Source organism: Phasianus colchicus, chromosome 9, assembly GCF_987193195.1.
Source record: "Phasianus colchicus chromosome 9, bPhaCol1.hap1.1, whole genome shotgun sequence".
NCBI classification, from domain to species: Eukaryota; Metazoa; Chordata; class Aves; order Galliformes; family Phasianidae; genus Phasianus; species Phasianus colchicus.
The window spans coordinates 31503789-31517865 of record NC_143444.1 but is presented as its reverse complement, the minus strand read 5'-3'; the positions used below and the strand labels follow the sequence as shown (position 1 = coordinate 31517865).

At 41.0% G+C, this 14077-nt stretch overlaps 1 protein-coding gene across 5 annotated transcripts; it reads left to right on the top strand.

The window, feature by feature from the left end:
- Positions 1-37: 37 nt before the first annotated feature.
- On the top strand, positions 38-11243 carry DEPDC1 (DEP domain containing 1). Of its 5 annotated transcripts, none has more exons than XM_031604183.2 (12): positions 38-149; positions 366-589; positions 1404-1548; positions 2737-2852; positions 3285-3415; positions 3712-3759; positions 4212-4352; positions 4848-5711; positions 6334-6506; positions 7471-7647; positions 7925-8110; positions 10091-11243. In XM_031604183.2, the coding sequence occupies exons 1-12, from the start codon at positions 102-104 to the stop codon at positions 10229-10231; spliced, it is 2394 nt and encodes a 797-aa protein (XP_031460043.2). In that variant the 5' UTR covers positions 38-101; the 3' UTR covers positions 10232-11243. The 5 variants fall into 5 exon arrangements, with proteins under 5 accessions (XP_031460043.2, XP_031460035.2, XP_031460026.2 ...); XM_031604175.2 differs by having other exon boundaries at positions 366-631; positions 3715-3759; XM_031604166.2 differs by having other exon boundaries at positions 366-631.
- The last annotated feature ends 2834 nt before the right edge of the window (positions 11244-14077 follow it).

Below are 14077 nucleotides of genomic sequence, written 5' to 3'. Positions count from 1 at the left end.
GCACGCGCCCGCCCCGCTCGTCCAATCAGCGGCCGCGCAGCAAATTCAAACCTTGCGACGGTTAGGCTGCGTCTGGGCGGGCGGGCGCCCTCGGGTCGGTGATGGAGCGCCGCCCGGCAGCGCCGGGACCCTACCGCGCCACTGAGCTGGTGAGGGCGGCGGGACGGGGAGGGGGCGGCCGGCTGGGCTCCGAGCTCCGGGCTGCCTGTGAGCCTCTGTCACGGCTGTGCGGGAGGGGCGTGCAGCATTGGTGGCGACGCATTAACCTCAATTCGCTCCTATGGTCATTCCTGTCTTATTGCTGTTTGTTGTTACCAACTTTCGGCTTTAACCTTCTGTCCCCCGTCGTTTTGTCTCCCGCGCAGTGGAATGAGATCACCAGGTATTTCCGAGCTGCCATGCCGCTGAGGACGCACAGGCAGCACTTCAGAAAGCACGGCAGCTGTTTCACCGCCTCCGAAGCTGCGGATTGGCTGCACGAAGCGCTGAGGAGCAACAGCAACTTCGGGCCTGAAGTGAGCAGGCAGCAGACCGTCCAGCTGCTAAGGAAGTTCCTCAAGAATCACGTAATTGAAGATATTAAAGGAAGGTGGGGGTCAGAAAGCCTAGAAGACAATGGTGCGCTATACAGGTACCGAAATGAAAATCGGTGGAATCACAGAACGGCCTGGGTTGCAAAGGAGCACAGTGCTCATTTATTTCCAACCCCCTGCTGTGTGCAGGTCGCCAACCAGCAGCCCAGGCTGCCCAGAGCCACATCCAGCCTGGCCTTGAATGCCTGCAGGGATGGGGCATCCACAGCCTCCTTTTGAATTTTATTCAAAATAAAGCCTCCATTGAATTTTATTCAATGTTCAGAATTATTAAAAAAAAAAAACCAAACAAACCCCACTTCAGGTTTTGACCAGTTGAGTCAAAAGCAATTATTAACAGAAATTTCCTGTTCTTGTTGAATATATACCCTGCTTACTGAAAGCTGGGTCGTGCTTCTGTCTGTCCAGTTTTTTTCCTTGACATGGGTTAGGGCTTCAGAGGGAACCCAAAGCAAATTTATTCTAGTAGCTCTGTGCTGCAGTACTGATGGCCCTCACTTCTCTGAGTCTGATCTTAGCGCTGGATAAGTGGCTCAGCCATCTCCAACTTGACTTTGGAATTAAGAATAGGCCGAAGTACACTGATTATGTTAACCATAATCATATGATTATGAATATGTGCATATTATGTTAATGTTCTAAGGAAAAAAAAAAAAGAATCCCCTCAATTTTAACTCAGCAATTTTAATTCCCTGAATCTTCTCAGAATCTTATGAAATCATGCGGGTAAAGTATGGCTTCAGGTAAATGATGGCTTATATTTTTTTAATGTATTCTAAATGCAGTTAATATCTTTCCTATTAATTCCAGGTTTCCTTCAACCTCTCCAGTTAAACCTCTACCAGCTTCACGTCGCCAAAATGAAAACTTAGGAACCTTCTCTAGAGATAGACTTCTTAAACTGCCACATTTATCAAGGAGAATTCCAAAAAAACACGAGTTGCTGACACCTCTGGTAGTAACACATTTCTTACCTAACCTTAGTTACCACATATTTCCTTTGTCTTTTAAAACAAAACAAGAAGCCCACGCTGTTAGTAGCAGCCATCCTCTAGGCACGCGGCTGTGTCTCATTCCCATGTAAGTGCAGGAATAGTGTAGGTTCTTCTGGATAGCAGAATAGAACATTGGTATAGGTTTGATAGAAAGATGCAGTTCTGTTTTGTAATGCAGTGTTTGATTATGTGTGCCTTTTTTCTTGCATGTACAAAAAGATTGTGTTAAACGGTAAACATTCAAGTGAAATTCCTATATGTAAAACATGCAGAAATGTAAGGTATGTAAAGTAGGCATGACTGTAACACAGCATTTCTGAAATGCGGGATACAAGTAAATGGGATTGTGCTTTTGACAGAAAAAATACTCCTTTCATGAAGCTGTCTTTTCCCCAGCTTAATGGCACTAGCTTTGTTGGCAGGAAAATGTGAGGAGAGTGTTCTTCATGCTGGCACGTAATCTAAATGCAAAGAAAGATGACTTGCCCTCCACCCCACAAGTCGCAGTCTTGGAACTGTTGTTGAATGATCTGGCATTAAGTGGAGTTTCAGTTTGTAATGTTCAAGCACTAAAGCATCTAATCCCATCAATATGGGAAACTTTTTGTTTTCTTATTGATTCTCCACTTTGGCTTGTTCAGTGCAGAATTATCCCTGCTTATAATATTTTAAAGCATTGGGAACGCTGGAATGCGAAGCTCTAGAAATGAGCAGCACAGTATGTTCTCAATGGAACTTTAGATTTGTTTTTTCATTTAGGACAAATAAAAGGCACAAATTTGCTAACTGTTGTGCCTGCTTTTTGAGAAAAGATTGAATGTATTTGGCCTTTTTTTTTTTTTTTTTCAGGTTATTTAGTGCACATACTTTGTGGTCCTAAAGACAGACTCCTTGCTGACTAATATACTTAAAGGATAGAAACACATCAAATTTAAATTACTGTCTTCTGAAGGGCTTGCACACAAGGTCTTTATGCACAGTGTTGGTTTTGGCTTTCTAAATGCATATGCTTGCATTTCAGTGCTGACATGACTAAGGTTATTTGCTGAATCCTATTTTGGAATTTAATTCTTCACAAAGACCAATGTGTATTTCTCTTAGGGGCTTCTTTTCTTTAAGTATAACATGCATAAACCACTCACTTTCAGGAAAATGTGGAGAAAACAAAGCTGGATAAAACAGAAAATGAAGAGGATGCGCAGTGCAGGAAGGAAGTAAGCCAAGAATACGTGCAAGAAACTTGGAGGAATATCATTCTAATACAGTAAGTAAGGAACTGCAAAAAGTCCCTTCCCTTCCTGTGTGTATGCATTCTCTTTATAATGGCCCAATGAAGGGTTTGACTTGCAAACTCTTTTTGAACTTTTAAAGAATAAAGGTGACAATTTACTATTATTTATATATGCTTTCCAATGTATTTTCTAATGCTAGGCTTTGTACTTAAGAAGCTTATTGCTTGTGTTGAGTTATATTTTAACCCATCAGCTGTTCTTTCTTCTCCCTGTTCATTGTTCTTTGGTGCTTGTCTCAAGAACAAGCGTGCCCTCAAGTTCTTCTTCTGTAAGAGAGATTCCACTAAACTGCAAATCAACTTACCAAACAACTCTTGTTTGAATAGATGTGAAGATATTGATTTGTTGTTTTTTTTTTCTATAACAGACTTCTTAAACAGCATTTGTTTTCTTCCTCTCTGCAGTTTGCAAACCATCTTAGGCCTCCCATCCTTGGAAGGAGTTTTGCAGCCAACACAGATAGTTCCTGAGTATGTCATATACAATATGACACACACAAGCAAACATGGTGTTGTAATTTTGCAGAACAAATCAGGTAAGATTTTCCTAGCTTTGTTTAAAGTTTCTGGGCTGTGTAATTACAACAAAGGTAGGAATTGACTATGGTAATATATTTCATAGTGAGGCTTTTACATTTCCTTCTCTAAATGAGAAGTTTGCTTTGCTTTTGTAGATGTATTACATTAATTTGTAAGGAAGTACATATGCATAGTAATATTTATAAGTAGACTCAATTTCAAACTAATATGGTTACTGTATTTAAAACCTGCATGTTATTGTTTGCATCGAGTCTTTAGTATTTTGTATAACAAATGCACTTATTTATTTTAGAAGACCTCCCTCACTGGGTGTTGTCAGCTATGAAGTGCCTCGCCTACTGTAAGTAATGGAAGAGCTCTTTAAGTTCCAGAAACTTATTGTGGGAGTTAAAAGTGAAATATTCCAGCATGTTAAGATCAATTGTGAATTTTGTCTTCAAACTCTGTAGGAAGATCAGCATTATTGTAGTTCAGAGATGAAGGAAAATGTTAAGCGTTTGTGACTGTTTTGATGAGGAATATATAAAGGGCATAAGTTCTCCCTTACTGTAGTGGGGCAGAACAGCCTGTTGAAAATGAGCAGAACTCCTCAGTGGATACAGAAAATATTTTACGCTACTTCCGCTTACAAATGATACAGTGCTGAACTAAACAATTTACATGCATATTGCTGGCATGATTCTTCTCTTGTGAAACAGTTATTCCTACAGGAAAAAGCTTTCACAATTCTATTTACACTGTGGCTTTCTTTTTTGAATAAATACTGAATTTCCTTTCTTCACCTCTCTTTAGGGCCTAGAAATAACGATATGAGCCAGCCAACTTACAGTGGGTTTGAACGGGATGTCTTCAGAACAGTTGCTGATTATTTTGTCAATCTTCCTGAACCATTGCTTACTTTTGAATATTATGAACTTTTTGTTAATGTTTTGGGTATGTATAAATTTAGAAATAACAGGGCAAGCTATAATATATCAACTGTTTATATCAATATATCAAAAGTTTATATCACCTGGGGGGAAGACTATATCTGTAACTCAGAGTGAACCATGACCCCCATTAGTCTGTATGGCAGCTTGAATCTGGGGCTTGTCTTCAATGCTGTCATTCTGTACTGCATCATTAATTGAAATGCAATTGTATCTCATTCTGTGCAAATTACCATCTGAGATAACTTTCTAAATGCTCAGTAACAATTTAAAAACACATGCTCATCTTTGTCCCTCGCTTTTGCAGTCTGTTGGCATTATTCTTGCATGTTGGTTGCAATCGATTGCTTGGAGACTGAGCTCAATTTTTTTTTTTTCCTTATTTTACTAACTACTTAATGTCTTATTTGTCTTCTGTTCAGTTAGTGACTACATTTCTTTCTGAATTTGTTTGCTTTCATACCACTTGCATCTTAATTTATATTTCATTTTCTGATAGTTATGTGTGGCTTCATCACAATTCCAAATATATGCAATGGAAAACATTCAGTCCGAGATGAGACCTGTGACCCACAGCCTTCAAAAATTCTTCACTTGAACTCTTTCAAGTCAACTGAATGTCTTCTTCTAAGCCTACTTTGCAAGGAGCCAAAGGAAAAAAAGGAGGAGTGTGAAGCTTCCTGGAAATCCTCTTCAGAAGAGTTAGCTGTTCAGACACAACGTGCAAAGAAATTGCAGCAGTGTAAGCTGACAAGTAAACAAGGCCGTGCTGACAATCTCATAGGAGGAAGCTGTCAGAATCTTTCAGGTTTCAGGAATGAACAAGATCAATCTCTAAAACTTAGGACAAGATGTTACTCTTTGGAAAGAATTGGAAACACTGCCTCAAGAGTGCATGATAAAGGAAAATCTGATTCCCTCAGGAAAACTAATGTCTTGAGCACAAGAAATGAGGAACAATGGCTACCATGTGTGTCTAAGACTGAGTCTGTGTTGGAGTTTGGTTTTGAAAACACATGCCAAAAACAAACTGATGGTTCCAAGAGAGCGTCTGCCTCAATTCTTCTGGATAGAGAGCAATTTAAAGAAAAGCTTAAATCAAAGCAAATATGCAGGTCTCAGAGTTTACTTGGGAGCAGGAACTCCAGAAGTTGCACTAGCATCAATGTCCCAGTTGCTGAAATCACAGTAAAGCCGAGGTCTCAGCGCTGTGGGCAAGGAAGACCAAATACTTCAGTGGCTACATCAGTGGGCATCAGGACTGAGGTTTCTGATATAACCATCAGTAAGAGACTCTGCAGGAGTACCGTAGAACTTTCAGAATGCTCTTTCACTCACTCTTATATGTTGACTGGCACGCAAAGTAAGATGGCTTTACAAAGCATGTTGTATTGGCTTATTGTGTTGACTAACTAATCTCTGCTTCCTTACTTTCTTTGACATGGTCACTAGTGGTTTTTTATATCTACATAATACAAGGGGGTTTGAAAGAGTTGTGAAGTTGTAGCATTTAAAACTGTTTTCATAGCTCTGTCAACAAATAGTAGTGTTACCTTTGGCTTCTCAAATTGGATCTGTCAGAACCTTCCTGTCCAGGTAAGCAGTGATGCTTCTGACCTCAACGTCATCTGGAGGAGAACTCACACAGACCTGCCCTTTGGAGATATCTTTTTAGAACCTTTGAAACGTGCTTTCTGGGAATGCTCTCAGAAATAGCATTAGGGTATTATCTCAACTGTATTATGGCACTAATTGCACAAGCAGTTCATAATAATGAAGTGATTTGGGGACCCCCCCCCCCACACAAAAAAAAAACATGTAACATTGATCTACAGTGTTACAGCTGATTGATTGCCATGAAAGTGAAACGTGGATCATGAAACAAACAGATTGTCTTCATTAGAGGGAGGAAATTATTTTACTGAATAAAAATCTGGAATGCTTGTTCAAGTCTTAATGACAACTGTACTACAATCAACTTGTAGGTCTCCTTCAGCCTCACTTAGAAAGGATTGCTGTAGAAGCACTACAGATCTGCTGCTTGCTGCTTCCACCACCAAACCGCAGGAAGATGCAGCTCCTGATGAGAATGATCTCTCGGATCAGTGAGAACGTTGACATGCCACGACTGCACGATGCCATGGGCACACGTTCTTTGGTAAGAGAATTGTGACTGCTGTGTATCTGTGCTCTAAAAATACTGCTAAAGGAATGCTGAGGATACTAGAAGTAATCAGGACTTAAGTGACACTGGCTTATTGTAATTAAATGGTGATTAATGGACAGATCTTTGATTTCTAAAGCATTTACAAAAATCTAACTTGAGGCAAGCGTTTCCTTGTCCCATACTAATATGCTGTAAATACTGATGTTGTTTTTGCTTGTTTTTGTGAGAAGAAGGGAAATAACTCCTCAAAAAAAAAAAGGGTATGATTGTTCAGTCTGATTTCTCAATCCACTGTCATCTCAGATTAAAAACTGTTGGCAGCAGTGTTTGTGGATGACCTTTCTTGGGCTAAATATTTGTGTAGTTGAAGTTATGACATAATCCATCCTAGAGAAAAAGGAAGACTTTGCCTAGCGAGCTTATAGGCTAGTTTCTAGGTCTGAAAGTAAGCTTTTACTGGAATGATTCAAGTTGCTAGTAATGCTTGTACCAAATAAGATTAAAGAATGTTATCTGCACATGCTAAGTAAGGCTACTGAAAGCAAGGAAATAAGAAAACTGTAAAAATGTTCTTAAAAGTTATTTCAAACTGATCGTTGATATGCATTACACTTTGAACACCTTTAGAGTCAGCCTACCTTCTGCCACCCCAGTGGCTCAAGACAACTAGTAGAATAGGTACACTTTTCTATTGGAGGGAAGACTTATTACCATCTTTAAAATATATTTCTTAAAAATATTACTGTAGGACTTGTACGCTTCTGTATTGAACAATGTTTTGTGGGTTTCTTGTTTCCTCATCTGAAATAATCAGTTTTCCTCCTCTCTTGACCAGTAAGCATGGGCAAGAGAGATTGCAATGAAAGCTGTTATTGGAGAATTCATTGTGCCAGTGTGTGGAATGGAAGACAAATCCCTCAATTGCACATACTAATGATCTGCTAAATACTTGTAGATGATACAGACTTTTTCTCGATGTGTGTTGTGCTGTGCAGAAGAAGTGGATCTTGATGAGCTGCTTTCTACACGATTAGTTTCATTTCTAATGGACCATCAACAGGAAATATTTAAAGTACCAACTTACCTGCAGGTTGCAGTGCAAGATCACATAGAATACATGAAGATGGCTCAGGTTGGTGGTATAACAGAAGTTTTAAGTACCTTTGCTGACTGCAGAGTATTTATTACTTATATGGGGTGGATGAGAACTGCAAATAAAGCCACAGTATAATAAATGCAAACTTGTATTAAGCTATTGGTGCAATCATAGACATCAGCCACTTTATAATCCCTTGCAACTTGTGATGTGGCTGTAAATTAATATGCTTGGATGTTAAATATGGTAGCTTCTTATCAAAATGGGACATCATTTGACTTTAGAAAAATCCTTTCTTTGATTTTTATTTCAGTGCAAATATCCAGGGGAAGAGATTTGTGCCATATTACCAACCTATTCGTACTGTGAACAAATAACCCCTCAGGAGTTTGAGGAACAAAAGGTTTCTACTTCTCAAGCTGCTGTGGCAGAGCTGCTAGAGAACATCATCAAAGATAAGAACTTATCTGTGAAAGAGAAAAAGAAAAAGTTAAAACAGGTGAGGAACTTATTGGCTTTAAGCAATTCTGAAAACACTTCATGTGAGAAGAGCTCAGTCATGAGGCACTGCTATCAGAGCATGAGCAGACTATAGAGAAAATGCCTGTTTTACAAGGAGCACTAAGTGCTGTTTGGTTTGGGGGTTGTATGGGATGATTCTATCTTAAGAACAATGTCTAAAATAGCATTTGATACTGTCTAGTAACAGTGATGTTCAGTGATTCAAAATAGTAGAAAACTTTTTTAAGATGTTCTTTATTAAATAAGATGTTTTACTGACTACACAGATTGTCATTAAAATGATGTAAATGGACAGAAACTTAAGAGGACGCAAATGGTGGCTTTTTTCTTCCTTTAAAAGGTTGAACTCAATCTATGCACAACTCTGAAGCATTCTTTTCTGTGGCATTAGCTTTGTTTTGTAACATGTATATTGCTCAAGATTATCTGGCATTTCTATGGCCTACTAACATGTTGCCTAATACTAAAGCTGAAGTGCAGCAATTCTGGCAGGATTTAATACTGGAGTTTTTTTTTCTTTTTAAGAAAACTTTTGGCAAGTGTTTCTGACCAATTGAATAGTATTGTACTTGTCCTAGAATCTCTTAAGCAAGTCTTGTGACTCAAATTTGAAAAAGCAGCTTTCCAAAGCAAGCATGTTTGTTCTGATGCCCTTTCCACTGCCAGCCTCTGCAACAGTGACTTCCATGTGTGTTCTGGGAGCTTCGTTTTTCCAGGACCAAACTTCAGAAGCCTGGCCTGTTCAAGTTCATGGAAACTTCCTGCATGTAGAGAAGAGTAGTTAATTACAGTTGACTTAAACCTAAACTTCTGAGTGAGCAAGCAGTAAGAAGTGATGCACGGCAGCACATAGAGCAGGTGAAGCAGGAAGGAAGGAAATAAACTAAAATAGTCTAATATAAAACTTGAAGTATATGCTTACATTTTTGTGAGCTCTCACCAAAAGCAGCTTATACTGTATGGGCCACGTATTAGCAGGGTTTGTATCAAACAGTAGGATAGCTCTATTGTGGTCATGCTAGCTGTGCTGGGATAGTGAGCAGTGTGATAAATCTCAACTCTTTGCAGTGATTATACAGTTTTGGTGCTTTGAATTAGGAAAAGCCAAATGCGTGCCACTTCCTAGGGGGTTACATCCAATTTTCATCAACGTCAAAATTACAAATGATGTGATAATTTTCAGTAGGCTGTGAATTCTGCTTAAGACTCCTAATCAGCCTTTCAAAAGAAAACAAAGGATACAACCAAAATATCTCTGAAGCTAGAAGTTTCTGTCCATCCCTGTCTCTGCAGGAACTGGAAAACAACAACTCTGGTGAAGTAGTTATCTCTCTTGAGAGAATGCCTTCAGAAATCTTCTGAATCCTAACTTCTTTTTGGTGAAACATTCATCATTGTGATTCTTTTTTTTCTTTGAAAGACAGTTGTCCAAGCATAAGCAAAATAAATACCCGTGTTGACAGCATGTCTTCAAATGGTGACTACAAGTCTTACTTATAGGGTAAAAACTGGTCATACTGTTCAGAATGAAATGGTTGGTGACAGAAGCAATAAGCTGTGTTAACTTTTATTCAGTTGTTCAACATCACTGCAAATAACTGCCATTTCAAATGGAGATGAGGGCAGGTGGTCACTGGTTGGAGATGGAAAGTTGTGGTGTCTGTTGGAAGGGCTGTGCTGGTTGCAACAGCTGAAAACCATGAGAATAAAATGACTTCTCTCACTTCAACAGAAGGTGTCAGAACTTCATTCATTGTTTATCAGTTGAGCTCGTAAGCACAAAGGGCTGCAGCTTTGGTCAGGTGTCACAGCAGAAGTACTTTACAGACTGATAGCCTTGCACTTCCTGCTGACATGTGTCTGTATGCAGTCAGTCATGCTTCTGTCATTGCTGTGTGTTTTTGTTGCCTTTTTTTTTTGTGGAGTCTGATGTAATGTTTTCTTGTGTATCTTCTAGTTCCAGAAGGAATATCCTCTGATCTACCAGAACAGATTTCCAACCACAGAAAACGAAGCCATGCTGTTTGAGAACAAACCTACCATTAAACAACCCATGCTCAGCCTAAGAAAACCCAAATTTCGCAGCCTGAGATATTAATGTCAGCTGCACGTTTCCTGTGAGTCTGTGTGTGTGAATGGCTGACCAAGGCCTGCTTGGAATGGAGATCTGCAGTGGCTGTGCACGTGGAAGGAAGAAATGTTTACATGAACACTATGCAGAGAAGTGCCAAAATAACTTTGTTTTTTTGGAACTTATATTTATTGTTTTCCTAGAAGTTATTGAACTGTTTACAAGTTAATCAATATATTGTGCTCAGCAAAATAAGTGTGGAGATGAAGCTACTAATTACCAAAAATTTATATATGGTTTTAATTTGGGAAACTAATGATATGCATATTGTAATGTTTTTAATGTCTATTCAGGAATTGGTGCCATGAATTATAGTTTGTGTGCACTCCTAATTGTTTGCTTGGTGTGAATAAGTGCCTGCATTGTTTTGTTTAAAGACAAACATTTTGAGAAAGCAAAGTTGAGTTTGGAAGTAAATTAAAACTTGTTTTTGTTATTTCTACAAAGGGGGCCAGAAATTCACCAGAAAGGAATTATCTGACTCCTTAAAATACTTGTTTCCTCTCATTTGAAACACTTTTTAGAATATTTATTTATATTAAAAGCGTTCTGTATATCTCTGATGTTTTCCTGGAATGCTTATTTTGGATGTAGTGATATACTTCTCAAACAGCACTGGGTAATGTGATGGGACATTGAACAGAATACTAACGCGCTGTTTCCCTATTTTGCTTCCAGAAGTAAGAAGTGGATCTGTGTTGGTGTTCCTGTGAGAGAGCAGCTTAAAGTGTTTTCATAAACAAGGCTCTAACTTAACATTTGTATTTATACACACACACACACACACACACACACACACACACACTTTAGTGTTATTCATAAAGCTCTCTTATTGTCACTTCTACATTGTACATCATTACTATGTGGTTTTTGTCCTTTAAGGGTGAACACTTTGTAAGCCAAGGAACACCAGATTTCAGCCACTATTGGTCCCACTTCAATGTCCTGTGGGTACCCTGGTGCTTACATAGCTGATGGACATGCATGGTTTGTAATGCCTGTGGACAACTTTAGCATCCTGTACCTGCACGAACTTGCTTCTGCTCCTTGGGCTGTTAAGTGTTTCATAAACGTGTTAGTTAGTTGTGTTCTAATTAAGCAACTTACTAGGCTCACATTTCTTAGGACTTGCCTCTCAGCAGCTTGCCCTCATTATTCAGTCCTTGATCCACATTATTTAATGTTGTTTAATTATTTAATGTTCCCTTCTGAGGTTTTGAAAAACTTAGATAATAAACAGAAACTGACCAGCAGTGGGACATTTCCTCAGACGGAAATAGGTAAGAAAGGCTTACATTAGAAATCTATCATTTTGTCTTGACAGAGCTTTTAACCATTTTTTTTCTTTTGCATATCTGTAATTCTATTTGGGGAGCAGCTCACCAGGCACAGGAAATCACAGGCTGTAACCTATCAATGTGGTATAACAGGATTATCTGTTGCTTGGAGTATAGCTTTGATCTAAGAACAGGGACAGGAGGAAGGATTCATGGCTGTCTTGCATTCACAGGGAAAGAAAAAATGCTTTGGTGTGGCTGTACTGGCACACACACAAACACGCACTGCTAATGAGAGCTCAGTGCTGCACAGCTGAGCAAAGGTTTGGTTCTGCTTTGTTCCCCTTTGCTCTGAGAGGGGAGGCTGGTGAGAGCCAAGGGCTCAGGGCTGCTTCTCAGGTTCCATTCCACACTTAGAAAAGTCCACGTGTTCCTGTATGCACACTGTGGCTTTTTAACTTGTTTTCATGCGAGAATTAAACTCCTATAAACATGTTTAGTCTGTTTTTTTTTTAAAGCCCTCAATTGGGTTTGAGCGTTGTGGTTCACTTGGAGTAGATTTACTTGAAAAACATGTTAAGCTGAAATGTCACTTCCAACACTGGTCAGATCCCTTTGATAACTTGGGTTGGATAGTTGGAGATGCTTTTTCTCCTAAGAGTGCTCAGCACTGCACAGCTGCCTGGGGTGGGGATCACCATCCTGGCGTGGTGGGCACTGGGGGGGGTGGGCTGGGGAGCTTGGAGAGCTTTTCCAACCTCAGTGATTCTGTGGTTGTAGGAGAGAGGAGCAGCAGTGTCTGGTGATGCTGGGCAGTGACACCTCTCCCCTGCCATCACTGGTGTCACCTGGTTTCTCAGCATGGCACAGGATGGGGGCTCAGTGACTGCAGTGCAGAGCTGGGATGAAGTGCAGCTCCAGTTCCTCTTTGTTGTTGGTTTTTTTTCCCTTTGTAATCTCTTCTGCTCGGGAAGAATTTAGGTCTCTAAAAAAACCCTCAAAGCTGCTTTGTGTGTGAACAGCAAGACAAAGCCTCGCAAGGCGTTGGGAGGATTTTGGCCTGAAAGCCACCTCTGTTCCAGCACTGAGCCCATTGGCTGCACTCAGCTCCCAGCACTCCTTCCTGCACTCCCATAAAAACCCACATGTAGCTCCAGGAGCCTCAAATCCTGCACTGAGACAATGTACAGCCAGTGAGTGCTGCCGGGGCTCTCCTCTATATGGGCTGGGGGGGGTTGTTGCTCCTTGGGGCGGTGAGGTTGGGATCGTGTGGGGTTTTGGGGCACTGAAGTGCTGGTCTGTGTTAGAGGCAAGGACCAAGTGCCATGCAAACTGTGCTTTGCTATAGGTAGGAATTGGAGCTTAGCAAATAATTCTCAGCTGCGTATTGCCAAACACTTTGCTTAAAAATACAAAAATTATTCAAGACTTGGGAGAGGTAAGGTGGATGTTTGTTACTGAAAGGTGTCCTGCTTCCTGATGCATCAGATGTCCTGGGTTTGTCCCTTGTGCCAATCATATACCACTTGTTGGGGATGAGGGGTCTGCTGTCCTGCTGCTGGTTCCCCCTCTGTACCCCCAAGATCTCCTGTTGTTTCTGCCTGCTCTCCTCATTGGTTTTTGCAAGCCACAGCTTTGTCCTCCCAGCACCACTTGGAAGCTGCCAATGTAGGTCTGATGTCCCTTGCAGGGTGGAGCATCCCGCAGGAGGCTACAAGAAGCTCTTTGAGACAGTGGAGGAGCTGTCTTCCCCCGTCACTGCCCACGTCACAGGTTTGTGTGCCCTCACCACCTCCTTCCCTGTGAGCCCCACGCTGTTCTTGGGAGCACCGGAGCCACAGAAGTCAGGTCTGGGGGACTTGCAGGTCCTGGGACACAGGGATAAATGAGATCAAGGAAGTTCACATGTTTGGGACGTGGCTGAGTTGATGTACTGGGAGCAGAGGAAGGACAGAGCAGTTCAGTGATCTTTGGCATTCCAAGGATCCTTGTCCTATGGCTCTGTAGGGTAAGAAGAAATCATAGTCCTAAAGGCTCATAAAAGGCTTCTTTCTGGAGTAGAGAAGGCTCGAGGGAGACCTCATTGCTCCCCACAGCTCCTGGCAGGAGGTTGGGGTGAGACGGGATCGACTTCTGCTGCCAGGGAACAGTGATGGGATGAGAGCTGACGGCCTCACGCTGTGCAGGGCAGCGGCAGGCTGGGTGCTGGCAGACATCTCTGCTCCAAAGAACAGTCAGCACTGCACAGCTGCCCAGGGGTGGGGGGTCAGCATCCCTGGGGGTGTTCAGAGCCGTGGGGATGTGGCACTGAGGGACGTGGGCAGTGGTTGGGCTTAGGGATCTCAGAGGGCTTTTCCAACCTGGATGATTCTGTGATTCCACAAAAGCATCCATGATCTTGTCCTTAAATAATAGTAACTTTTTAATATGAATAAACACAGGATAAAAAAAATAGAAGACAAAATATTTTGACTATTCTTCTACATCTCCTGCAGGCAGGATTCCCACCTGGCTCAGAGGCAGCCTGCTGCGATGT

What these genes read in the sequence shown, in the direction of transcription:
- DEPDC1 (XM_031604166.2), top strand. Translation starts at nt 102, where the DNA reads ATGGAGCGCCGCCCGGCAGCGCCGGGACCCTACCGCGCCACTGAGCTG. An exon ending in CCTACCGCGCCACTGAGCTG is followed by an intron (nt 150 to 365) that starts GTGAGGGCGGCG and finishes TCTCCCGCGCAG; the next exon opens with TGGAATGAGATCACCAGGTA. An exon ending in AATTTTGCAGAACAAATCAG is followed by an intron (nt 3,416 to 3,711) that starts GTAAGATTTTCC and finishes TATTTATTTTAG; the next exon opens with AAGACCTCCCTCACTGGGTG.